Genomic DNA, 26,836 nt, shown 5'->3' with positions numbered 1-26,836 from the left:
CATAAGTTTTCCCCAAGCAGCTTGTAAGTGCTATGGGGCGGTAGCTGGTAGCCAGAGAGGGATCTTTTCCAGGTTTCAGCAAAGGTATAACATGGGCACTTCTCCAAGAATGTGGGAAAGCAGCAGCTTCCCATGGGTAGTTGAAAAAGGACAACAGGTGGGACAAAGATTCATGAGACAGGTGCTTAAGCATCTCGTAGTGAATTCTGTCTGGCCCAGGTGCAGATTGCTCTTTTAGGCTGAGAGCAACTTCCAGTTCACACATTGTGAACGGTCTATTGTATGCAGCAGAGTTGAAGCCTGACATAGCGATTTTCTGCTTCTCAGCGGTAGACCGGTACTTTAAAAACTCCGGGCTGTAATTGGAAGGGCTGCAGACATGCTAAAAATGTTCTGCGAGGAAGTTTGCTTGTCCTGTTAAAGATGCTGAGATTGAAGGAAAAAGTGGAATCCTGAAAGCGTGGTACTGCCCACGAACTTTTTTGAGACGATCCCAAACTTCTTTAGCAGTAACAAAACTACTTAAGGATGAAACATACTTTGTCCATGAAGCCCACTTGGCCCGTCTTCGCGTCCACCGACCTTGTGCTCTTTTTTTCCTAAACTCTATCAAATTACGGAAAGTTGGATAGTGACGAAAAGTTCCCCACGCCTTGTTCTGGCTTTTCCGAGTAGAAGTACATTCCTCATTCCACCAGGGCTTGCACCTCCGGGGAAGATTTCCTGAGGTCTGTGGAATTGAAGCAGAAGCAGCATTTATAATGCATTCTGCAACGTAAAGCGTTGCATCCTCAGGAGTCATATAAAGAAACAAGGAGGGATCAAGTGTAGCTTCTAGACCAAAAATAGACCAGTCGGCCTTTTCCAACTTCCATCGAGGAAGGCGGGTTGCTATCGATGAAACTGGTAAAACGCTCTCTAAAATTATGGGTAGATGGTCGCTTCCAAAAGGATTGTTTAAAACGTTCCATGAAGAGCATGGAAGTAAAGATGGTGATGATAGTGATAGGTCAATTGATGTAAAAGTGTTGTGGGCAGCACTAAAAAATGTTGGTTCTTTCTTACTAAGCCGGCAGATTCCAGTTGATAATAAAAGCCTTTCAATAACTCCACCTCGAGAGTCTTGACGAGAGCTTCCCCACAAAGGATGGTGGGCATTAAAATCACCAAGAATTAAAAAAAGGTTTGGGAAGTTGTTTGATGAGTGCTTGAAGTTCGTGAAGATGCAGCGGAACATTAGGTGGTAAGTAGAGTGATACTAGAGTGATAAGGCGGTCAAGAAGGATGCGAACTGCAACTGCCTCGAGTGAAGTTTGTAAAGGAACTTCAGCACATGCCACTCCACTTTGAACCACCACTGCTACACCACCCGACGGGTTTGAGGAATGGCGGTCCTTCCTAAAAACTTGTTGATGACGCAAAACCTGCGTGTGCGAATCAGTCAGGTACGTCTCCTGTAGGCAAATAGCAACAGGACGGAGCTCATCAAAAATGAATTGATGTCATCTATGTTACGTAGAAGGCCGCGACAGTTCCACTGCATAATGCCTATATGCTTAGCCAGTGCAAAAGTGAATATAAAAACTGGTAAAAAAGTAAAATGAGGTGACTATGGCTTAAAATCTTTTTTTTTTTTTTGCGCGGGGCATTTTTCTTTTTTCACAGTCTCTTTCTGCTGGCCAGTAGAGTCACTGGTGGCAGAAAGAGAGGAGTCAGATCCAGCGAGGAAACTTTCCTCACCGGACTTGGGTCCACCCTCGTCCATAGGCTCTTCAGGGGGAGCCGGAGGAAGACCCGGTGGGGTTGGTAGCCTTAACGGCTCACTAGGTCTCTGCTGGGTCGAGACGCGGGGTTGTCCCCGGCCTCGAGGAGGTAGGGAGGTAGGGGCGGCGGGAGGCGCCGCCCCCTGCTTCAGGGTGGACGTTGAAGGAACAGCGTCCACCGTGTGGTTGGAGTGCAGTGCAGCTGGCACTGCACCCGCGGGTTTTAGAGGGCACACTGGCGGGAGACACCCCCCCCCCCCCCCCCCTGGAGGAGTCTGTGTTCCCGCCGATGCTATCACGGGTCGTGCGGGTCCCCTGCGCACGACCTCGGCATACCCTCCTTTCGATAGGAAGGAGAAACGTTTTTTCGCCTCATGGTAGGAGATGCTTTCTGTGGTTTTCAAAGAAAGCATTTCTTTTTCTTCTTTCCATTTTGGACAAGAGCGCGAGTATGCTGGGTGACGGCCATCACAGTTGACACATTTCGGCTCACTTTCGCAACTGTCAGCAACATGCTCCTTACTGGAGCACTTCGCGCAAGTGTCGCTTCCCCGGCAGCTCCGTGACCCATGGCCGAACCTTTGGCAGTTAAAGCACCGCTGCGGATTCGGCACATAGGGGCGAACACGGCACCGGAGGTAGCCTGCCTTTATGGCCTCTGGGAGGGTGGTGGTGTCGAAGGTCAGTATAATGTGTCTCGTTTTACGTTCTACACCCTCACGACGAAGGGTGATGCGACGAGCGGCAACAACTCCTTGGTCTGAAAAGCCTTCAACGAGTTCTTCCTCAGACGAGTCCATTAGGTCGTCCTCCGAGGTAACTCCTTGAACTGTATTAAGTCTACGGTGTGGAGTAACGTTTACTTTGTATTCAGACACAGCGTTGAGAGAAAGAAGAGCATCACTTTGCTTTTTGGTGCTGATCTCAACAGGAAGATCACCGGATGGCATCTTTTTGGCAGAGTAATCTTTCCCAACGATTCCTTCCAGTACCTTGGCGACTAAGAAAGGGGACAGTTTGGCAAGTGGTTTTTCTTCTTCAGACTGTAAGACCACGAATTTTGGAAATTTTTCGAGTACTTTGGATGTTTCGGGAGTGACTTGAGCTTCGGTGCGGCCCCTTTTGGGGGGCCGATCAAAAGGTTTAAGTTTGGAACCCATTTAAAGGGGGAGGGTTTTCGGAAACTGTGGTGCACCGCCCACCACCGAGCCCAACAAGGGAATAGGTAACGCTCCATAACAAGAATGGCTTGGCTGAAGACGTTACTCTATAAGTGCTGCCCAGTCTCTATAACCAAGAGTGGTTCTGGACAAGGTGTCTGTCGCCACCCAAGGTTAGCCCTTGCCGCCAAAAGAGTTGAAAAGGAAAGAAGAGAAATGAGAAGAGTGAAAAGGAGGAGAAGACAAGGGTCAAAGTAGAGAGGGGATAGTAGAAGTGGCGACTAGAATGAATCATCCTGGCCGGGCCTTACCAGGACTCCCGTCTACGAGAAGCAGGGGCCGAAGTGGTGTATTGCCTCACCCGGGGGGCCCCGAAGGGTCCAAACTTACCCCGGGCTCGGCTCAACCACCAGGATGCCCTTTTCCCCGGACAGGGGAAAGCCACGCACAGCCATACGTGGGCGGGCGAACCCGCCTGGCTCGGGGTCCGTGGAGACGCCACTCTCCAAACACCTGCTTTCACAGGTGCCCCCTTCGGGGAGGCGTATGTGTGAGCGCCCAAGTAAATTTTCGGGGATGCGTAATGGCAGCCCCACCGTGGATGACGTATGCGTGCCCAAATGTAAGTTGTGTGGTAAAGGTAATTTGACAGAAGGCCGCAAATGCAAAGAAGCTTTCAGGATACCTTATGCGATAGAGAAGAGGCAATGGGAAGCCAAACTGCGCAGGGAAGGGGAAGAGTGGAAGGCAAAGGAGGCCGAAGCGGGGAGGAGCCGATGAGAAAAGCATCAAGGGAGATCCCGGAGTGAGTAAAGAAACCGGAGCGTGTCGAGAGGGAGATCGGATTCCTTCCCGCGGTTGCCGCAACGGCAAGAAGAGAAGCAACAAAAGGCCGGACCCGGGCCTGCTGGGGCCTCCGGAGGCGCTGTCCTCAACAATCCAGCGAGACCTAAGTCGTCGAGCCGAAAAAGTGGGTTGGGTAGACATGGCCTTATACGATAAACGCAATAAAGACATGTTTAAGATTAATGCAGAAAATCGCATGCAAAAGAACAGCTTGCGGCGATGAGTAGGCTGATTGCGGAGCTTCAGATAGCTCTTAAGCCTCATACAGCGCCTGCGAAACAATCGCAAGTGCTGCAAAAGCCAAATATAGCAAAACCAAAGGAGCAGAGTGCGGCTCCGCCGCCGGATAAGAGGGCGAAGGACGTGGACAAACCCAAGATATATAAGAATACAGAGACAGTGATAGACCTAAAAATAGTGAAATTGGAGGGAAACTTTAAGGCCAAATCTAGCCAGGATGATGAATAGCGCAAGGCCTTTGAGGAACGCACCTTGGGAATGTTTCAAACTCTCCCAGAGCAGTTGCATCAGCGAGATAAGAATCTCGCAGAGCGACTGCATCAAGGGGATAATAAACTCACTGAAGAACTATATAAACAATTTGGAGAAAAGGGACCGGGCAGCTGAGCAGAGGGATCGGCATATGGACAGCTCACCCAACAAGTATTAGGAAGGCGGCTGGATCTGCTATTTGACCAGTCATGTCTTACAGATCCAGTAAAAACACAGCATGGCACTGGAACTTCAGAGACGTCACGCGAGAGCGTGCTGTGGAAACCGAAAGGGGCAACGATGCGTAGACAAGAGATTACTAAATCTTTGGATCACAAAGAAAGGGTTGGAGGAAAGGCTTCGACAAAGGAAATGGAACCGGAATATTAGAAAACATATAGCGGCTTTAAACCGGAAATTGAAGAGCGCGCAATCGCGCTCACGAACCGAAATTGGGGGAACGTCTGCAATCCGACGGAGAGGATTTTGAGTACCGCAGGGACCTGGCAACTTGTTCGCCACCTCTTAGATCCGGATAGCACAAAGTCATCGTCCAAACAGGAGGTGGAAAGACTGGCTATCAATCTGACGGAACTAAGAATGAACACGTGGAATGTCGGAACAGGTACATCAATCCTTCCGGGCCTGAACCCAACCCGGACTACGGAGAGGGAGAGAATTCGGGACTAGACTTTCCAGTCTCCCTGGCTGAGGGCAGAGCGGATATTATTCGGCTTAGTCAGCGGCTGGGCCGGACAGAGTGAGCAACAGAATGCTCTGTAATTTAGACGATAGGTCCATCGCCGACCTCGCAGCGTACATGCAGGACTCCTTGTAGAAGGGGAAGGTACCATAGGAGTAGAAACATGCAAACCCTATTTTCATTTCAAACCCGGAGAAGAAACTGGGCTTCAACAACCTCAGTATGATATCACCGACCTCCTGCGTTAGAGAGCTTATAGAGCACGGCGTTCAGACGTGGCTGAGTAGGTACATGGAGGAAAATAGGCTTGATTCGGACACCATGATCGGTTTTCGAGCAAAGCTGTCGGCATGCGACGTGATGCTGTAGCTCAAATACCAAATTATAGAGAAGCAAGCGCAAGACACGAAAGTGATCGTGGGGTTAGATGTGGCAAAGGCATTTGATAACGTGAGACACCTGTCGATGTTGGAGAATCTGAACTCAATCAATGACGGAAAAAGAGTGTAAAATTGCATCATGGACTTTCTTACGAACAGGAAAGCCACTTTCAAGATAGGGAAAGAGTCCATTGAGGACATTAAACTGAATAAGAGGGTGACGCCGCGGGGCTCGGTGTTATCACCGACCCTCTTCAAGACTGCGATGTGGAGATTCCCCGAACAGTTCGGGGAAATTGAGAATCTCAACCACACCTTATACGCGGATGACTTAACATTATGGACAAACAAGGGCTGTAACGGGCAAATCGAAAGCTCCCTGCAAAGTGTCATTGATATCATTGAGAAGTACCTGAAACTCAAATGTTCCGTACTTCTCAAAAGGACTCAAATGTTCGGCAGAAAAGTCGGAAGCACTTTTCGTCATGCCCTCGGAAAACGGCGGCTTCACCAAAAGCGCGAGGCGGACATCCACCAGTACGTCAGAGGCGGAGAGATCTCCGCGGTCGTCTGTACCCGTGTCCTCGGGCTAAGGATTCAGGCGAACCAGAAGAATCATACAATGCCTGCTAGATTAGAAGCCAGTGCAAATCAGACGGGTCGTCTCATCAGGCGAATAGCGAACAGGCACGCTGGGATGAAGGAGGCGAGTCTCTTGAGACTCGCGCAACCTTTCATAATCAGTAGGATAGTGTACGTGGCACTCTACCTCCAACTGAACGGAGTGGAACGGAACAAGTTTGAAATCAAAATCAGGAAAAGTGTCGAGGTGGCGCGCGGACTCGCCCCGAACACTTCGACCGACAGACTTCTGAGGCTAGGGGCATCGAACACTCCCGAAGAGGTGATTGGGGCTGCCGTTACCACGCAGCATCAAAGGATACTCGGATCTAAAGCGGGGAGGAAACTTGTAGAGATATACGGCCACGTGCCCAAGCATGAGCAAGTGCGCCGAACACACATACCGAGACAGATCAAGGACAAGATTAAAATACTTCCGCCACCCAGAAACCCTGCCCGTCACGAAGGCAGACGTAAAGACAGGGCAGAAAAATTACAAGCTAGGTATACAGGTTGACAGGGCGTCCTATTTACGGTCGTTCACTGACTGGTGTTTCAGTAAAGTGTTTTTTTTTCTCTCTCTCTCTGTCTCACCGTAATTTTTTTTTATTATAGTCGGTTACAAGTCAAGAAGGTAGCGGCAAATGCCCCTCAAAAAGAATCTTGTATTCCTCCGCCACCAATCGCGTCCCGTTGTTTCCGTGACGTCACGACTTGCACGAACCAATCTTGTTCTGGCAAATGAATATTTTCAACATGTCTGCCGGGGAGATTTCCTACAACTCCAGTATCTTGCAGCAATTATTCTGTTTTTTAATGCCGTTTTCCACTTACCCGAGCATACGTCGAAGAGTCGTAACCGAGTCCACTTGTATTCGCAATAGGTTCTGCGCGACAGCGTGAGAATCCAGCGATTGCATTGCCGTCGACAATTTCGGTGCGGGAGTAAGGCATACGTCGTACATACGTCGAACGCCGTCTGCTTCTCTGCCTCAGGTTGCGCCTCAACATCGTGACGGCATCGGCTTTTCTTTGCAGTGGTTTTCGTGGAGCGACATTAAAATGCAGCGGTCACCAAACTCTTCTTTATAAGTGTAGTGGGCTGTGCGGGAGGGGCGGGCATATGTGAACCGCGAACACAGTAAGTGTCTTCACCCTATTTCGACCGTATCTTTGCTGGCGTTAATAAATAGACTGTCTACTAAAATGACGCCTTCGAAGCAGTTTTAATCTGTGAAATGTGGCGTCCTTGTCAAGTTTCCGCGTCGGAATCAGCTGCATGGTAACCTATGACTGCAATAGCACCCGCGGGTGCACCCTCGTTCGCAATATTGAGCTGTTACATACATGTGGCATAGAAATCATAAAGACAGTGATGTGTATGTTACAAACGTTTAATTGATATTGCTTTGGACGTTAAGAAGCTGATGTCTTCTTTTGGAAAAAATACCAGAGAATTTGAGGGAAGCAGATTTGGTTCTCTCAAATGCTTCCGAACATTCTGCTTGCTCTCAGAGGCCCTGTCAGTCGTATGTTTATGCTTCGAAACCCGGGTACGTGACGCGTGTACCTCCACTCGCGTCGCGTCGCGGCATGAGGAATTACCGGTAAACACGCACCAACTTTTCCAATTTAGTTTAGAAGGAAAAGGTGCCCACAATATTGGATCGCCGGGATTGGTTTAATAATTTGTAAAATATTAAAAGTATGTAAATAAAAATTTATTGCAAGGGCAGCTTCCCGCGCCATGAATTGGGGCTTTCTTATATGCGAAATATTTGTTTAAATAAAAAATTGAAAACATACCGAATACTCAGATGTCCTGATCTTTGTCCGAATGCAAGTGGCAGAATGATTTGTCTTTATAGCAATAAAACCAACAATGTTTGAATCAACCAACAGCTCAAACCGCCTAATTACATTTCTGATGTATGTTCACCTCTGCATTATACCAGGCCGTAGCCACGAATGAGCTCTTCAGAATCTGCCATCATCTTTCTGGTTTACCCTGGCAAAGGCAGACTCGTGTAAAAAACATATTGAGCTTCTTGGAGGAAACTTTGCAGTTCTCATTGCCAGAGCCTCTATGGAACCATCGGAAAGAACGGTCCCTGCCGTTTCGTCGACACCTTTCATCAAATTTTACGGCTGTGGTTTCATCCACACTGATTGTTTAATCGATACTGCCACACCGTGCTGTGAAGTTTCATCGACACACAAATTGCACGCTGTAGGAACATTTTTTTGTGCGTTTATCACTGGGGCACATGTTAAACTACCCGACCCACCCACTTCACGACGCTTTGCGGCGACAGTCTCCAGCAGTTCATAACAAAAATGTGGACCCATTCAGTCCACCCGCTTCACAGCAGCGTGTAAGGGTGGTCCCGCCCCCGTGCATGTACCCGTACCCTCGCTCACAAACAAACCAGCGCACCCCTAACCAAACAAAAATCTTGTGGACGTAACATAGCAAGATATGTCGATGAGCGAGTGTCGATGAAACAGCATGTTGATAAAACGTCGCAGGGTTGATGAAACAAACTGTCGGGGAAATGTTATTTGATGAAATGAGTGGCACCGCACAGAAAGCCTGTTTCCGAGCCACGTTACTTAAACACTATCGCAGGCATCATTTTTAGATATACATTGCAAGACAAGATGCACTCTAAACAAAAAAAGAAAATGAATTTCACGCCCCTCTGCTATTAAAGTTCACGACCTGGAATTGGATAAGGAGCCATCAGGCAAATTTGAAATGGTTCTGGACTGGACAAGATGGACTCGTTATCCGCGTTATTGGTGCAAAATTATTACAAGTACAGCGGGCTCGGGCCTGAGAGCTAAGGGTTAACGTGGGGCTCCCCAAGCCGACGGGTATGGCGAGTGCACACCGCCAGTGGGAAACGACTACATACCTATCTGATCTCGTTGCAAGCCTTAGACCTCAGCCTTCAAAGGGCTCTGCATGATTTGTCGTATGGGATAACGTCTTAGCAGCCCGTTTGACTAATCCTACAATTCCGCTCCAACAGTACATCCCCAGGCGTTCCAGGAGGCGAACCACTTGATCCGGGTGCGCGAAGGGACCCCAAATCGTGACGTGCACTATATATTTGACCTGTGGGCCAGCTGATGGGGGCACTACAGCAGCACCAACGGAAAAGGGGATTACGCCTGTTACAGACTACAGCATCACAAAACCCAGAAATACCTCCATCCATTCTAAACCAGCTTTAGAAGCCACCCAAGCACACAAAAACCTTTCGGTACTTCACAACTTAACCCTCGGCAACAAGCCTGCCTGCAATCTGTGCATTGTGGTTCTTATCGGCTTTAAAAACGTTTGATTTAATCCTCTACATTGCACTAGTCCGGTAGGCTCAAAACTAAGGTCTCTATAGAAAACCGCTTCACTTCATCACAGCGTTTCTGCAAGACGGACGATATCAAGCTTCAGTCGTACTGAACTAGGCCCAGTTACTGGCATTGGCATTCCCCAGATCCCCGTCCTCCCACCAATCCTTCATCAATGTTGTAGCCGACTTTTCCTCACGTCAAGCAACCGTGCTGTTTTTACGATATATCTCAAGCGAGTACAATGGCGCCTCTTAAATTCAAGAAATCTATGCCACACCCCTTCAGACCGTACTTCGGCTTACAGGGCAGCCTGCTCCTCATCCACCACGAGGTGTTAGCCAACTCGCCGAAGTGCAACCCAATAGTCATAATGGCCGTCGACCTCAAGGGAACTCTCGACCTGTCAATTATGCTTCGAAAAGGAGCACTAGCACTGGGATTTTGCTCTCCACTGTGCTAACACAAGGTATTGTTATTCCCAGGGTGGCCTCAGTCATGTAAATGGCCACCGACGTCCAGTTTATGCTTCGAAACAGATCATTGGCAGTTAGAGTTGGCTGCCCACAGTGCTGATGCACATTACTGTTATTCTCAGAGTGGCCTCGGTCATGTGATTGGCCACCGACGTCCAGTTTATGCTTCGAAACAGATCATTGGCAGTTAGAGGTAGCTGCCCCCAGTGCTGACGCACGTTACTGTTATTCTCAGATTGGCCTCGGTCATGTGAATGGCCACCGACGTCCAGTTTATGCTTCGAAACAGATCATTGGCAGTTAGAGCTAGCTGCCCGCAGTCCTGACGCACGTTATTGTTATTCTCAGAGTGGCCTCGGTCGTGTGGATGGCGACCGACGTCCAGTTTATGCTTCGAAACATATCATTGGCAGTTAGAGTTGGCTGCCCACAGTGCTGACGCACATTACTGTTGTACTCAGAGTGGCCTCGGTCGTGTGAACGCCCACCGACGTCCAGTTTATGTTTCGAAACAGATCACTGGCAGTAGGGGTTAGCTGCCCACACTGCTGACACACACTATTGTTGTTTTCAGAGGGGCCTCGGTCATGTGAATGACCATAGGCGTTCCCTTTAGACTACGAAACAGAGCACTGGTAATGCGATTTCGCTCTCCGCTGTGCTAACACGTGGTTTTGTTATGTCCAGAGGCCTCAGTCATGTAAATGGCCACAGACGTTCCATTTATGCTTTAAAACAGAGCACTGGCAGTGATCTGTTGTGTCGTTTTTCTTAGACAAAAAAGAGCTTATTTGCAATCAAAATTATATTTGTTGCGTAGCAAAGATGTTTAGACAGCGGGAAGGGTCAATACGGAATCTGATGTCTTTGCCGTAGATGGGCTGCAAACTTTTGTGTTTGTGAAGTTGAAATTTATACTGGTGATTTATGGCACAGTGCAATGTATAGACCAGCTTAGACATTATCGAAACAAAAATAAAAAGTGTTCTGAGGGCTGCATATCGAAATGCTATACGGCAACGAGCAGAGAAGCATGACTACATGAGACACGGGAGGTTAGTGGTGGTCAAGAACAACAATACGATTTCAAAGCATATAAGTGGTCCTTAAAAGGACTGTTTTGTGTTCCCAGATGTTCCACGCTTTCTCCATAATGGTGGCCTTAAGCTTCGTCAAGGGGCTCGACACCAGACAGGTCGCTCTCAAATGGGGTGTCCTTTCCATCCAGCTGGATGACGATGGGCTGGATGAGGGCACTTGTGGAACCACCTCGTCGGAACGTTGCTTCAATGTCAATAACGTGTCCGACAGCATTAATCCAGTTGTCAGTGGTTACCTTGTCAACTTCTTTGTTGAGAAGTCTCCCCACGTCGACAATCTTGAACGTCGTGTTTCGGGCAGCAACGCCGTTTTTGATCTGCGCCGATATCAGTTCAATGGGGTTGAACTCGCAGTGATACGGTGGGAGCCTGACCACAGTGCAGCCAGCCGTCTCGGCAGCAGTGTCCACACGATACTTTAGGTGCTGTGGCTTCACCAAGGCCACAATGTCAAGCAGCTGCTTCTTCACCATCTTGGGGTCCCATGAAATTTTTTTAGGCGTCAGCCACTGTCGGATGTCGTCCTTCAGGGAACTCGTCGTCGGCACTGCTTCCAACCGCCGTGAATGGTAAGAAGCGTTGTCCATGACGAAAACGCTTCCTGTCGGTAGTTTGTCGAGGACACCGTCGAACCACTTCTCGAAGCGGGCGCCATCCATTTCCTCGTGGTAATTACCGGTCTCTTGTTCACGGAACACGACCAGGCAGCCGTCGACGAAGCCTTCATCGCTGCCGATGTGGGTGACAATAAGAGGCTGACCCTTCCTTGATGGCTGCCTGAGGCCAGTCGAGACACCACGGTTGTGTCTAACCACACACTTGAGACAGTGTGCCCTGCCGTCACCCACGTCTCTTTCAAGTAGAAGATCTTCCGACCATCTTGTCGGTGACGTGCGATCTCATGCAGGTACTTCTGCTGCCAGGCGACTATGTCTTCTCGTTCAATCAACCGCGAGTTTGGTTTCCTATTGTCATGCTTGAATCCGATGTCGTGGAGAAGGGGACGCACAGTCCAAGCCTTCAACGAGTGAAGTTCAGTGCTCGCGCCGATTTCGGCCGTTATCGTCTTGACCGTAGGGATTTCGTTCCGTCGAAAGAAACGGTGGACGCACGATCTCAACGCGCACAACGTGAAGTCGCCGTACCTGGCTTTACGCCGCCTCTTGCCTTCACTTGCTGGGCGCTTCCGAGAAGGTGTCACAACTTGTCCCTCGGTTTCTTTCGCCTGCTTCCTAATCTCGAGTTGCCAATGCGAATGCCAAGCAGTTTTCTGACTTTGATGCACGACTCCTCTGCAGTGAGGCCGGGCTTGGCGGGCGGTTCGTGTCGCACCTAAACGTACGCGTTCATTATCAGCTGCCGTGCAACTCGGTTGAGGACATCGCCGCTCTTATGCTTCTTGTAGAGGCGCCTTGGCGTAGGCGGCGAGGCTCCACCAGACTCTCTTGACGAAGAAGAATCGGAGGAATCGCATTCCGCTGTCTCCACGTTGGGATTCATAACGGAAAAGGAAAGGCGACTTGGGATTTCTCAAAACGCGAATCGCAGGAACTTCCAAAATGCATTTTTTTTAGCAAACGCAGAAAATATACGGAATGTACCTAATTTGAGTAGGAAGGTTATCACGCTAAAAACAAGAACCATAAGTGCAGTAATTATAAAAGTAAAGATTTTCGTAGCACTGAAGCCGTCTTTTTACGTCAACCTTCCGGAGCGAGTAATTTGCCTCGGCTAGGTGGGGCAGCTGCCGCCCGCTACAAGGTCTCTCTGTAGTCAATATCCATCCATTGAAGCAGAAGGGGCGTTTTCAGCGAACTATTTTCTCGACTGCGAAGGCGTGTGAAGCGGGCGCATCACGCTTAGGGGAGGGGCTTCTGCTACCTTCTTAACTTGTAACCGACTATAGACCATTCCATTTAGCGCTCTCTGGGCGGCACCATTTTGTTCGACCGTAGCGCCCTCTCCACACATCCGAGAAGTTCAGTGGGTTCAGCGGGGTAAAACGAGAGAGAGGGCACGCGCCCGACTCCGCTAGCAGGCGACAAACTGGGAGGTTGCCGTTCTCCATCTTTGGGCTGTATTGGCGGTCTCTACCGAACATCGAACTCTCGCTCGTGGCTGCCGTTGTGAAGTGGTTCGCGTTCTTAGAATAGTTGTGGCTACTCCAAAATCAGCCTATAGCTCTCTGTTGTTCTTTTTTACTAAATGATCAACTAGCATATCTTTTTTCCGTTACTTCGACGCCCGCGACGCTCTGCTTTCTTCTGTTTCCTTCTATATTTTTGGCACAAGTTCGCCACATTAAACGTTTATTTATTTCTGTTTATTTCTTGTAAATAGCAGTTGAGTCAGCCGGCAGTACTACCCTCAACTACTGCGTGTATTGCGCAGGAGAGCACGTTTTATTTATTATTTCAGACTTACACTCATGGTCCCTGGAGGCCTACGCTAGTAGGAACTTTTTATAGTCAAAAAGGTGCAGCAACCGGATTTACTTTTCGCCAAAGAGACCGGCCAATCTGACACAGTTTTCCCTATTTTTTGTATTTGCACGCAGGTGACAGCGCAATTGAACCCTGTGAGTCTTTTTATCTAGTGTATTATTACACGACAACTGGCATACCAAAATCTGCTCATCTGCGCTTGAAAGATTCAAAATGACGCGATTTTAAACAGGGTTTGCACGCCAGCCGGACGCTAGCTACAGCCCACTCGGCGGAGCCGACGACATTCGGGGTGTGAGGGGGAGTGCATTTTTTTCTCTTTTACCCTCTCTGCTATGACCCTAATGGAACGGCGTATAGTCATTTTTGTTTTCCTTTCGCGTTGAATTGGGACGATGCGCTTTTAATAGGAGGAATAATGAAACGCGCAGGGCCGAAAAGCAACGCTTGGTCACGGACTTCTAGAAGATTCGCTTTCTCTCGCTTACTGTTACGCGGACAAATCACCGCCCACTTTTCGTCTGTCTCGGTGGTGGCTTTATATTTTGTTTAGCAAGAGTTCGCCGATAAAACCTTTTGTTTCAGTTAATTATTTCTTATTTATTCGCCTTGCATCGTGACCATATGTTACAATAGATTTATGTGCGAAACTAGAAAATGTACAAAATTCCAGTGTTAATGTTTGATGGTGCCGGCCTCTTATACCGTATGTCAAGAACATTTTCCTAATTAGGAAAAATAATTTTGAGTTGAACTTGCTTGCAAGATACTTATAGGGAATTACCACATCGACTTGGCCTATTGGGGGTCTTCATTCTAGATCACAAAAATATCCAGCTGAAATACGTTGAGTATAGCATATTAAGCACAATGTAGCTATATAATCTTGAACTTTACAATGATTTGCATAACTCTAGCGGTGAAAACGCGCTACATCTGAATTACATTTCATTAGCGCATGCTATATACATACCGGTTAAACGAGGAGAAGATGCGGAGTTGTGTTTTAAGTAGAAAATAATCAGGATCAATACGTTGTCTTTCATTTCACGACTTCTCTCGAAAGGCGCGGGGCTTTAAGCACGCTTTGCCCTTTCATTTAAGCAAACAGCTCTACATGAAACTGTTTGTCTGTTTTGTCATTGTTAAATGTCGTGACCTGAGGCACTTGTCTTTCAAATAACGTTGGTTTACTCAAGGCGAGCGCAAAGGAATAAAAATAAAAGACTGAGGTGAACAACTGACATTTAGGAAAGGCCACAATGAATATTAGAAGGAAATAAACAGGGAGTTGCAGCTGACAGAGTACGCAACCTACCACGTGAAGACGCATCCAGCGTACGCCCATCTACAAGTTGCGAAATTTTAACAACGCAAGAAACCAACTCAACTGCCTCTTGCTAATTAACCATGGAGTTGTCATGGCTCAGCAACGAAATAAAAAAAAAAATACAATGCGCCTTTGACGTATTCTCTGAATGGAAACCTAATTATTTTGACTGTTTTTCAATTTATATATGTAATGTTTATAAAATGAATGCTTTGGTTTTCTAACCGATATACAAAAAAAAAGAAAAAGAAAAAAAATCCATGACATTTTTTAATGAACGTTTCAGAAACAATTATCGCATCACAAATTGTATAATTTGTTTTGTTTGCTTTTTGGTCCATGAAGCGATTACTGCAGCAATTTCACTCTAAGATGATGGTGCATAAATACCAGGCGGCGCATGCATGCCGGATAATTGAAGAAGCTGAGCATTAAGCTTACGTGTATCTAATGTGTTAAAAAAGAAACTGGAACAGCTGGCGCCATGGGTTCGATAACAATCGTGATGATCGTTCCACCCAGCTACCTGGATCCGGGTTCAGTGTCCAAGGCCAGCGAATTTCTGATATACACGCGCGCGAATCGATAACTTAGGTCGGCGGAGGAATGAAGAAGCAGGGAGCGTTCGAAAAATAATAAAATAGTGGTAGCTTCGGTGCAGGTGCAACGCCTTTGGGCGGTGCCCACAAAAGCTTCGTCAGATCGATCGCCAACGTGTGCGAGAGTACAAGAACGCGTTTCCCGGAGAAGTCGGCCGTGAAGTCCTGGAGACGGTCAGTAACAACACCGGAGTGTGCGCCCGTACTGTCGCGAAGTACAAGGCGCAGTGTCAATCTGGCAAGGTGGCGTCCTGAAGCGAAGACCTCGCCATGTAGAAGTTTCGAGCACGGGGACTGTCAAGCATGCCCAATTCACGCACAATGCGATTCGCCTAAAGGTGCATCGCAAGTACCCCGAGAGGGGGATTCCTACCTTTGACAGCTATTTCAAAATAAACTGTTCAGGCCACAACTATTGTCGATTAACGTCCTATTATAAATTTTGGGGCAAGGCATATTTTGGGGTCGAATGAGGAATCAGTGAGATTCCTCATTCCACGCTGCACGAAAGCAAAATATAACTCGGTGCAGGAGGCAAATAACACTTGCAAAGCGGCAGAGCAGATGGTACAAAAGCGGCCTCTCGGCGACTTATAAATAAAAAGCAAGAAGAAAGAAGGGTTTTAAATATACAGTTCGGCAATGCGCACAATCTTGCAAAAAAATATGTCTAAAAAAGCAGAAAAAAAAAAAAAAACAAAAAAAAACCTCGCGGCAGTGGGGTTTGAATTACTGCCGCCGAGACGTCGGTACCGCCAAAGCAGCGCCTGGTACCACTCGTCCACGAAACGCGCGGAAGAACACTTTTTTTTTCTTCTGCATTTTTATGCGCACCAATTCAGTGCCTTTGACAGCTTTGCACGCTATGTACTGTCGGGAGCAAAAGTTTGCGGGGCACGGGAGCGCGTGCCAAAATGCATCGCCGCGACGTGCAACGGCGCGCCACCGCATTAAAAAGCCGCGCTTTGCGCATGCGCGCCCTTCGTGCTGCGCGCCCTTCGTCTCTTTCGCTCGTTTCTGTGCGACTCACTCCTGGTAACCGGAGCCGTTTGCGAAGCATGACAGCCAGCCGTTTGGCTGGCTGTCATGCTTCGCGTCCTCTTCAGCTGCCTCAGCAGCCGTGCTGAATGACAAAGCGCCTAGATACCCCCCCCCCCCCCCCCCGCCCCCCCGCGAGCTGCGCCACAAAGCGCGGCGGCTGAAGCAGACGCGCAGCATGACAGCCAGCGAAGTGCGTCGGAAAGAAACGAGCGAAAGAGACATGATAGCGAGCACGAAAAGCGCGCATGCGCAAAGCGCGGCTCCCTAATACGGCGGCGCGCCGTCGGACGGCGCGGCGATGCATTTTGGCAAGCGCTCCCGTGCCCCGCAAACTTTTGCTTCCGACCACTGATCTCAATGACAATTGCTGGATCGCGCTTCGCCACTTGTTTGCTGCAGCGCGAGTGAAGCCACCGGACTTCACTCGCTTGGGATGCGATTTGCGGTTTTGCTAGCCTTTTGCTGCGGTTTTCCAGCGTGCTGTAGACACGTTTTCTACTCGTTCGTCGTCATTCGGCGAAGAAGTTTTTTAAGACTCTGTGTACTGTTGAGAATCGCCATTGTGAACACGCGGAAAATTTTACGAAAGGGCAGTGTCGCAGGAAAAAGGCACAACTCGTCGAAAGCAAGGGTCTGGCGGCGTGTTCAAAGCTTCCTTGGCACGCCGAAGTGCCGTGTCTGTGTGCCTTCGCGCGCTTGGATACCGACCAAGAACCGACGCCGTGTGAATGTGTTTAGCGAGTGCAATGTGCGTGAAGCTGTATGTGCCTCTGGATCAGCGTCTTACTTTACTCAGCCCTCGCGGTTTAGAAACGAGCTTAATCCAGCTTCCAGTAGCGACGGAAGATGGGGGGAAGGTACGTCTTAAGCGATTTACACAATACCGTGCACAACAGCTCCTCAGCACTGATCAGTGCTGGCTTATTATCAACTTACTTAATTGCACTTGACGTTTGACTGCGGCTCGCCTAATTGTAATTGGTCAACAGATTGCACACGACCATATCGGCCGCGCTTCAAAGATTTTCATTCCCGCCTTCTTGTACTTTTGCTTTTGAAAACCCTCCTTGCTCCACAGTGTTGCCCTATTCGTCTCCCACATAATCCATTAGAGTAGATTTGGAACATAGCCATGCATGGTTAATAGCACATGAGAACACGTACAGATTTACCCCCTTTTATTGATTGCAACTCACCTGAAAAGCTGGACGATCCAGAACTCCGTTGCCGATATATATAAATGATCTAAAGGCATCTACGCGCGACACACGTTCACAACTTTGGTGCGGCGTCAATTCTGACCGGTATCCGAGCGTGCGAAGGCACAAAGATGCAACACTCGGCGTGCCAAGGAAGCTTTGACGACGCCGCGAGACCGGCGACACTTGCTTTCGACGAGTTGTACCTTTTGATACGGCTTCAAGCACATTGCACTCGCAAAACACATCCACACGGCGTCGATTCTTGGTCGGTATCCAAGCGAACGAAGGCACAGAGACGCGGCACTTTGGCGTGCCAAGGAAGCTTTGAACACGCCGCCAGACCCTTGCTTTCGACGAGTGGTGCCTTTTTCCTGCGACACTGCGCTTTCGTAAAATTTTCCACGTGTTCACAACGGCAAGTCTCAAGAACACAGTGTCTCAAAAAACGTCTTCGGCGAATGACGACGAACGAGTAGGAAACGTGTCTACAGCACGCTGGAAAACCGCAGCGAAAGGTTAGCAAAACCGAAAATCGTATCCCAGCGAGGTTGCGTCCGGTGGCTTCACTTGCGGAAGCGGGAAGCGGGATCCAGCACTTGTCATTGAGATCAGTGCTCCCGACTGTACGTAGAGGAGTGCAAGTGCCCACTTCGAGAAGCACACTGCGATTTGAAGCAACGCCGAAGGCGCGCGTCTCGCAGTGCCGCCTGTTGAATAACCATTCGAAGAGTTTGCACACTGTGAAGGTAAGAGCGTTCACACCGGAAAGCTCTCTTTACAACGCCTGCACACACATACAGAGCTCACAATTGAGGGGGGGCCACTGAGGTTTTAAGAGCTATTGATCGTAGTAATCGCATTCCAAAGACGCCGCGTTGTCGCAGATTTTTTTTCACCAACTAGGTCCTGGGGATGAGGCCAAGGCCAAGGCTGGGGGATTCATCACCGGAAACATAAAGGAACCAAGCAAACGACCTGAGGCTCGCGGACGCAGTTCGTGGGAGCCGACGACGTCCGAGCCACGATCCGAGCAGCCCTACTAACAGCCTTGCTTTCGAGAAGACTGTATATTCTTTCCGGCGGGCACACAATACTCCGACAGCATGCTTACGGGTGATGTGGATTACAGGAGGTGGACAACAGAACGCCCAATGCACAGAAAATAGACTGAGCACGACAAAGCACACACAGAACCTCCTTAATGCACAGAGAAGGATTGTCGCCGCCATGTTGAAATAAAACCAAGCTGAGGCAGGCCAAGCTACAGTTTAGTACACAACGAAGCTGAGACAGGCCAAGGTTCAGTTTAGTACACAACCAACATACTTCTTTACAAAGAATTAGATAAATGTTAAAACAATTTTTTTTTGTTTAAAAGTTCTAATGTATGTCGACTAAAACAGAAACATTCACGTTGCGTCAAATGAGTTTCGTAGTAACCAGTTAAGGAGGTTAGAAGTACTAGGAGAGGGCACGTTGCAAAATTGGTGAAGCCTAGTCATAAAAAGTTTAAACGATGTTGTGGCCAACGTGACCTCAGATCTCACTGGCGATTGGTGCGCGTGACATGTCACGTGCGAGATGGATGGTTGATTATAGAACGATTCCTTGCAGGCTTGCGCGTGCTCCGTCCGGTAGGATTTATCAGATTGAAGGCCAGAGGGCTAGACGTGAAGCAAGCAAGCGCTGACAAGCGTTTGAGGCGGGCGGTTCAGAAAACGAAAGCCCGGCCTGCCGCCGGGACGCTGATTTCCACCGGGTACGGGATGGGCGTCTGTAGCGTGGTCGGCTGCCACAATCGAACTGGCTTTTCCTCGGCGGGAGTTACCTTTCACCGGTAAGCTCTTGGCATAATACACACAGATAGTTTTAGGGGTAGCAGGAATCGATCAACAATTCTCTTAGATTTCCGACGGTCGCAAAACTACGCAAACAATGGATTTGGGCCGTTGGTCGCGGCGGCGGCTGGACGCCATCGAAGTGCAGCGTGGTGTGCTCCGTGCACTTCAAAACTGCGGACCTCTACACGAGCGGTTCAGGTGGTTGTCGCCTGAAAAGTGATGCGGTTCCATCCATGGCTTTGCCTGTTCAGGTAAACGATATCTGTATAATTTCGCACTTCATATGAATTATAATTACATTACAGTTCTTATTATTACAGAACACGGGATCAATCGCCGTCAACGATGGAAATGACTGCCACCGTATGTAGCCTTATGCGCGGCATGAAAAATAAACTATTCTTATTTTTGTAGTGTGTTAAGGTAGTTTTGAAACAGCTCCACGTACATGTAGCTTTTTTCCAGGGCATAACGCCCTGCTGTTTCTGTTCCTGAGTGCGTGATCTACTTTGCAGGGCTGGGCGCGTGCATGGATGTTGCTGCGGAAGTGGAAGGGGTAAGATATCAGTTATTAGTGGTGCCCATTTCAGCACTCGGGGTGAATGCTCCACAGAAAAAGCAGTTTGTGCTGTGCCATGTATGTAATTCGTTCTGAACGCCATTTATCATCCTCACGATCGGTTCATGATATCTGCATGAATTAAAAAAGAAAAGAAACCGTCAAAAGCACGTGGCAATAGTATTTTATTGTAATGATGACAGGTGACGAATAAGTTATATGCGTGACTATGTTGCAACAAATTCAATTGCACTCAGGTTGTAGATGAGCCAACAGAGGCCAGCTACAAAGAGCCGGAAGAAATGGAGATTCTTGGAGATGAGACTGCCTCAGTTGTGAGTTACATATTTCAAATAAAATGACAAATTATCATCATCTATCAGCTAGCAGTAGTTATCAGAAACCAGCCTAATTAACCTTTTGTCGTGTCAAGGCTTTTGCTCTCGATATGCTCACATAAACTAGCAATGATCAGTCAGGACATACAGAACCTCCATTAGTCAAAAGAGCATGTTGGAACCTAGATATATATTTAGTATAGAACCTATTCTAGGAGCATTATGAAGCTGCACTAATGCATGTTTACACTGTTTTCATTTCCACCAGAACTGAAATACCTCAGTTAATTCTCCACCGTTCTTCCAGGATTTCTCCAAGCCTAGTGCAGCAACCACTGATGTTTCTAAGCCACCCACAAGTTCTGTAAGTAGACATTGCACATTGATTGTTTTAAAGCGCAATTCTAAAGGTTGAATGTTCCGTGCCTGAGCAGGACATAGAAGCGTGTACCATTCTGAAATGTGCTCCTGAGGGCGAACCCTCAGCAACAGAGGCGGGTGAGCAGGAATTTTAAATGGAGAGCGAGAAGCGAGGATGCAGGCGAGCTGGTTCAAAACTCACCTCTTTAACCCTGGAGAGTGGGGAAAAAAGGGACAGTACTACACGAAATCTCCAAGACGCAGCTAAAGTTTATTAGACAAGCCACGTTCCATTCACCCAGTCTGAAAATGGTTGGCTCTACACAATAATCTTGGCACATGTGCCTAGAGAGTAATATTTCAACTGCAGTGTTAAAATGTATTTACCTTAGGTTGTAGCTGAACGAACAGACTCCAGTTGCAGTGAGCTGGAAGAAATGGAAATTCTCGAAAATGTGACCGGCCTGGCTCTGAGTACATATATTTCTAAAAAAAGTACTTTTGTTGTTATAATGATCTATCAAGTAGTAGAGCACCAAAAGCAGCTTCAGTTAACCCGATCCCATCATTTATAGGGCTTCTGGATACGCACCATGGAGCTGTGATTGCCATCAACAAGCATAGTTAGGAAATTCCCTCAATCTAACCTGGGAAAAAAATTTTTTTCTTCATAAGAGGAACAACAATCACCTTGATGTAGAGAGACGTGTAGAAAGCTGGCGTCTTCCTTTTCTTCTGTTGTGTGATAATTTCTAGGGCAATGAGGCAGGTGAAAATATAAACAATTCATTGTAGAAATATGTCATAAAATAATACCGGCAAATACGAGAACTTTTTTTCCTGATGTCTTATCGGTTTGAGGAATGTGATGAAATCTCATGCCCAAACAAATGTATCTTATAGCTAAAATATCTTAAGCATAGCATTACTATGCTACAAATAAAATGTGGTTTTGTACGCAGTCATCACTTATGCTGGGAGAACTCGCACCATTCTGGTAGATTCAGTGGGTTCATAGATGCAACCATAGTGAATGTAGCAGCTTCATCGCAAAGAGCTCAAGTTTCTCTCGAAGACCACCTCCAGCTAAGATGCTAAATACACTGCTACCACAAATGGCTCTTGCACAGTAATGCTGGATGCAATGCATGGCGATTCTCAGGAGCCAGATCTGACATCAGCTCGCTCAATTGTAACCGGTCAAAAGCGTTAATCTTTGGCTGATATCTACGTTTGAGACATGAAAGTGTCCCAGGCCCACATTATTGTCTTAAATAAGAAATAGAAATATTGGTTACTTTCTGTGTGGATGTGCATTTTTGTTTATCTACAATGTTTTCTGTCCCCAGCTGCTCCCCGAGCCCAGTGCAGCTGACATTGACACCTCCGAGCCATCAACAAGTTCGGTAAATACGCACGTACTGCATCATTACTGCCTTGACTGGCCTAGACATCAAAGTACACAACTCTTAAAGTTGAACTTTCTACACCTAAGCAGGACCTGAAAGCAAAACACCCACTAATAGACGCTCTGGAAAATGAATCCTTGAAGACAGAGGTGGGCAAAATTTTAAACTCATGGAACTAGTTCAATTCCAGAAGCTTCATCCTGGATCACATGGTTTTCTCAGCTTTACATGGTATGCACGCTACAATGACTTTTGTTTTGTTATTATCGTGATTCTTTTCCTACCTGCAACCACTGAAAATAAACCATGATTTTACTAACATAAGACTTTCTAACGAATCAATAAACATTTTAATATGAAATTTTTGTGTTTGGTCTTTTTTCTGTACTTTGTAAAGCATGTGTCTTTGAAACTGACTAACAATATCACAATGTTTAGAATGACTGCTACAGACCTTTTTTGAAAGGGTGCCGCCATCTTGAATTGTTGTCACTTCCAGTATGGGCGAAAACATTGTTTTGCCGTCGCCACACCAATAGAAGGCATTTAGGACATAAACGTAACCCTCACACATTCTCGTTTTGCCTCCTCTCTATTTTTGTACTATTTGGAGGTTGAAACGTTCCGATATTTTTTCGTCGCCCATACCGGATATGCCTACTTGGCGGTCGGGGGCGAGAGTAAGCGGAAAAGGTGTATACGTACGTAATTTTATTGCATTCTATATTACAGCAATATGTAAATTAAGGTTCAAATGCTGTGAATTTTTTTTCGCATATAATTATTTTGAAGGCAAAGGGTGTAGGTCTCGCAAAATCCATGTACTTACCAGCTGCGGTCGTTCCTGTTTGACAAAAATTGGGTTGGTGATTACAGCAACTTGATGAAAAACTTGCAAGATGCATTTCAAAAGAAAATAAATACTGATACTGTAAAAGAAACTCCACCTCAACAAAGACAACAAGCGTGTTTCGTATATGTTGCTAGTACATACTACTAAGAATCTTAAGACTTTTATTCTGAATTGGGACACGTCTGAAGGAAACGCAACAAACACGTACGGTTTCGACCCTTAGCTGACTGGCTACATGGACGTCTCAGCTATGTGACTTTTAAACTTCTCGTCAAGGGAGCCTGTTAAGTTCTGGCCGATAAGTATGACCACACTCTCAGCACACAGAATTGAGGTAGCCAGTAATTATGTTTAGCACCTCAACATGGGCAAAGGCAGACCTACCTTAAAGGGCAACTCCACTCGGAGGTCTAATGAAAATCAATGACGTACATAAGTTTAGTGCGACAAAATACAATTGTACCCGATTCCACACGTCGAGGTAACCTTTTTAGCGAACCCAGGGGATCTACTTTTGTCAGGCAACAGCAGGAAAAGTGACATCAACTTCGTGTTCCCTGTAGTCCTTCTTTCCATAGCCTTTGTGTTCTCCTTAAAGGGGCTGTGCAACAATTCTCGGACTTCAGGTCGATAGGTGTGGGAGTTAATCCCTACCGCCTGAGGAATATGGAACAGAAAACCGTTTTTCGATACGTGCCCGAGTTTTTCTTTTTAGAAAATAAAAACAGATTTAAATATGCGCCCCCCGCGGCCACTCTCAACTCTCACACCGTCTTTCCGGTAATGTGGTCGTCACGTGGCTGTGACGTTTAATGGGGAAGTAAGTTTCCGGATTCGCTCGGTCCTCAGCGAGCGTTGCCATGGTTGCCAGCGTTGCGCCGCATCCGAGAGCGAACTCTTTTCATCCTCCGCTGACCAAGATGGCATCTTGGAAGAACGGATTGAGCAAGATCGAGCGTGAGATGTTCGCCTTTAGCGAGTCCGTTGGACTGGTTCCGTTCGCGGGCACCCCGACGGAACGGGAGCGCGGCGTCGATGAGCGCGACGACTCTCCGCCCGATCCTGGCCCTGATCCAGACGCATGGCGACTTACCACCACGGCATGGTAAGTGACGCGCGTCTCATGTCTCCACTTGGATATGCGGTCTCCAAGTAGGTGTCATCTAATGTCTCTCGTTCTAATCACAGGTGCTCGTGCAAAAGGTGCAGCATCATGCCGACATCACGAGAGTGTGTCTGCTGCCGCGAAATACCGCCTGCGGTCGTTACTCAGCCCGTGGGCTGCGTGACCGAGCACCCAGACTATGCGGCGATTTGTCTTCAGACTGGCGTGCTGCGTGTTGCCTTTCGGGCGCTGGAGGAGGCAGGGGATCACCCGGCGCGTGGGGTAGAGAAGTGCGTATTTCGTTTCAAATTATTATATTTTTTTACAGAGCTGCCGCTGATCGGCATGCTTTTTTCTGTCTTTGTTAATCTGGCTTTGATGCAGACAGGTTGCAAGGGGCTCCTAATACGCGGGAGTTGACACGAGTACAGTAATGGCCATAATGACGTCCCAACCACTTTATTTTCTTCTCTGGTGTCCCAACTTCCCAGTTTTTCATTTTGATACTTGATATTTCGCTTGACTTTTTGACTGGTTTCGCGGGCATCACAGGAACAGCGGTACGTGTACGGGCGGCTGACTCAGATTGCATTAAAAAAATTGTCAAAATTCCATATTGCAAGAGCATGAAATCGTTCTAACTTTTACCCAATGTGACTGAGTGCGAGGAGGTTTCCACATGAGTGGCTGTGGCGCCAGAGAACAAGATCATGCACGAACACATCACGAGCTAAGAAGCAAAGCACTCAATAGACTGGATTTGCAAATTTTAAACATGCACTAGTCTGTAATCCGCAACTTCGCATCAATCTCCACCTTGCGGATTTATTCATATTTTAAAAGAACAGTGAACCACCATACTTTTACAAAGCAAACAAAATACAATTGTTTGAAATTTTTTATTATCTTTTGAGCAAAGGTACTGACTGTTCTATGCATTGCTGGAAATATAATAAAAAATGGAAGACTCCAAGTCACATTCCAAAGATACAATATAACATAAAAGATAACTGGGGGCTATGTTCGACAAATGTTTCGTTTCTCCTAAAAAAAAAACAACAGAAGTGACGATATCATGTCTGATTGGCTAGAGGCTCAAATGACGAAAATTCCCTCTTTTGGCGTTTGAGCCTCTAACCAATCAGACACGACATCGTTCCTTCCGTTTCTTTTTAGGAGAAACGAAACATTTGTTGAACATAGCCCCCCTGCACAACCAGTTACCGATTTGCCCAATGACACACAGACAGAACTCTGAGCTGCCTAGAAGCACACCATCCTCTTTTGGTTTGCTATTTCTTAGTGGAGTTAGTCACCACCAACAAAATGCACTATTCTTAAAAAAAAAAAACAACAAAAAAAAAACACCTCTGTAGCTACTGCAGTTTCTAACACTCACATTTATAGTATTGTAATTATGCAATTTAGATATGTGACAATGAGAGGCACCCACATTCTGCCTACCACTTTACATACGTTTGAATTTCAAGGGTAATTGACCAGTTTTCATTGTTTACCAATTTCCCAGGATGCGTTTCGTGGCCTACAGACAATTCGCTCGATGGATGTGGCACAGACTGGGACGTCGCAACAGGCGTGTCCTTCCAGCCTGTGTTGTCGGGAGGATCCGGGAGGAATTCCCATCAGAAGCCTTCACTGGGTTTCTAACTGCACAATAAAACTGTACTCCACCTTACCTAAATGCTTTTTACACTCTGCTAAAAATGATTGCATGTGAAATTATTGTGATAAGGGCATTTCAATTGAGGCAACTGCTATGTATGGTATCTGCAGGCAAAATATTTCACTTGCTGATGAGCTGTTCACAAACAGCCACTGAAATATAGTTGATAATTTCATATAGTATATGACTTTTCCTGTCTGTCACTTCATCAGCTCTCTCCCAATCATGCCCTTTCCTCTTTTCTAAATTACTGGACAGCGGTGTTGAAAAGTGTCATTAATGGGCAAAAGGTGATGATCTGACAGGCAGCTAAGACAGTCAGGGCCTCAAAGGAAACAATGCTCGGCCCTGCGCATAGCCCCCAGGCATTGTAAATATAGAAGCAGTCGCAAAGTGTAACCTGGTCGCCTGGAATTGCATTGAAATAAGACCATATGCTCCTTATATCAAGACGAGAGAGGGTCAACTTGCTGATAGACTTCCTGGTCGTCGTCACTGGGACTCGACTCAACATCCCCTGGTCTCATTCACATATATTTTTTGAGACCATTATTTGAAAACACTGATAGTCATGAAGAAACAGGTATCAGTTATGAACTCTATGCCATCCTGTGGTGGTTGCTGGAAAAAGCACTTTCTGTGTTGACCGTCATGTCATACACTATTCGGAAAGTCCGCTTCAGTTCCTTGAACTAGCGACATTGCAGACGATTGTTGCAGACAAAGCGGTTGCACAGCATGACACCCAAGGGAAGCATCAAAGGAAACACGGGGCATGGCACTGTGCCACCGCAGGATGGTACAATATCAGGACAAGAGGTTGACGTAAACAAGCTATGAAAACAGCAGACAAAAAAGGAGAAGACTGGCATGACGAGATGACAACATTGCTACCATTTCCTTAGCACAGATCAAGCTGGTAGCTGCCTTTTCCTGACTGCGCTCTGTCGCTTTTCCAACAAACGGCGCAATTGAAGACGGCATGGAGCGCAAGAGGGTAGTGCAAGATGCACAGTATGAACCCGACTTACTGAACTTGGGATTGTAGGATGAATTAGCACCAATTTTGCACGAGCCAAGCTTTTTGCTAGCTCCAGCAATGCCATCTAAGTTTTGGGGGACACTGCGAACTGAAGTCGATTTGGGAGTGGTTTGCACCACCATCAGTGCATT

At 47.2% G+C, this 26,836-nt stretch overlaps 3 protein-coding genes across 3 annotated transcripts in view; 2 read left to right on the top strand and 1 right to left on the bottom strand.

Annotated features, from left to right (window-relative positions):
- Positions 1-14,388, bottom strand: part of LOC120850870 (plasma kallikrein-like) — a 44,603-nt gene extending 30,215 nt beyond the window's left edge. The window contains exon 1 of the mRNA XM_040223547.1: positions 14,316-14,388. Coding sequence (XP_040079481.1) covers positions 14,316-14,388 — 73 coding nt within the window. The remainder of the gene's footprint in view (positions 1-14,315) is intronic.
- Positions 14,389-19,280: 4,892 nt separating this feature from the next.
- On the top strand, positions 19,281-21,240 carry LOC115329804. Its single transcript, XM_042291056.1, has 8 exons — positions 19,281-19,351; positions 19,420-19,606; positions 19,676-19,718; positions 19,871-19,911; positions 20,172-20,249; positions 20,560-20,616; positions 21,005-21,086; positions 21,188-21,240. Exons 1-8 carry the CDS (start codon positions 19,281-19,283, stop codon positions 21,238-21,240), a joined length of 612 nt encoding a protein of 203 aa, XP_042146990.1.
- A 2,554-nt stretch (positions 21,241-23,794) lies between these two features.
- LOC120850854 lies at positions 23,795-25,647 on the top strand. Its single transcript, XM_042290484.1, has 3 exons — positions 23,795-23,979; positions 24,063-24,280; positions 25,508-25,647. The coding sequence occupies exons 1-3, from the start codon at positions 23,795-23,797 to the stop codon at positions 25,645-25,647; spliced, it is 543 nt and encodes a 180-aa protein (XP_042146418.1).
- Positions 25,648-26,836: the final 1,189 nt, after the last annotated feature.

Source organism: Ixodes scapularis, unplaced genomic scaffold (genome assembly GCF_016920785.2).
Source record: "Ixodes scapularis isolate PalLabHiFi unplaced genomic scaffold, ASM1692078v2 PGA_scaffold1__304_contigs__length_218370807, whole genome shotgun sequence".
NCBI classification, from domain to species: Eukaryota; Metazoa; Arthropoda; class Arachnida; order Ixodida; family Ixodidae; genus Ixodes; species Ixodes scapularis.
This window is presented reverse-complemented; position numbering and strand designations above follow the sequence as displayed.

What these genes read in the sequence shown, in the direction of transcription:
- LOC115329804 (XM_042291056.1), top strand. Translation starts at nt 19,281, where the DNA reads ATGGGCGTCTGTAGCGTGGTCGGCTGCCACAATCGAACTGGCTTTTCC. An exon ending in GCGGGAGTTACCTTTCACCG is followed by an intron (nt 19,352 to 19,419) that starts GTAAGCTCTTGG and finishes CAATTCTCTTAG; the next exon opens with ATTTCCGACGGTCGCAAAAC. An exon ending in CCATGGCTTTGCCTGTTCAG is followed by an intron (nt 19,607 to 19,675) that starts GTAAACGATATC and finishes TTATTATTACAG; the next exon opens with AACACGGGATCAATCGCCGT.
- LOC120850854 (XM_042290484.1), top strand. Translation starts at nt 23,795, where the DNA reads ATGGCATCTTGGAAGAACGGATTGAGCAAGATCGAGCGTGAGATGTTC. An exon ending in CGACTTACCACCACGGCATG is followed by an intron (nt 23,980 to 24,062) that starts GTAAGTGACGCG and finishes TTCTAATCACAG; the next exon opens with GTGCTCGTGCAAAAGGTGCA. An exon ending in GGTAGAGAAGTGCGTATTTC is followed by an intron (nt 24,281 to 25,507) that starts GTTTCAAATTAT and finishes CCAATTTCCCAG; the next exon opens with GATGCGTTTCGTGGCCTACA.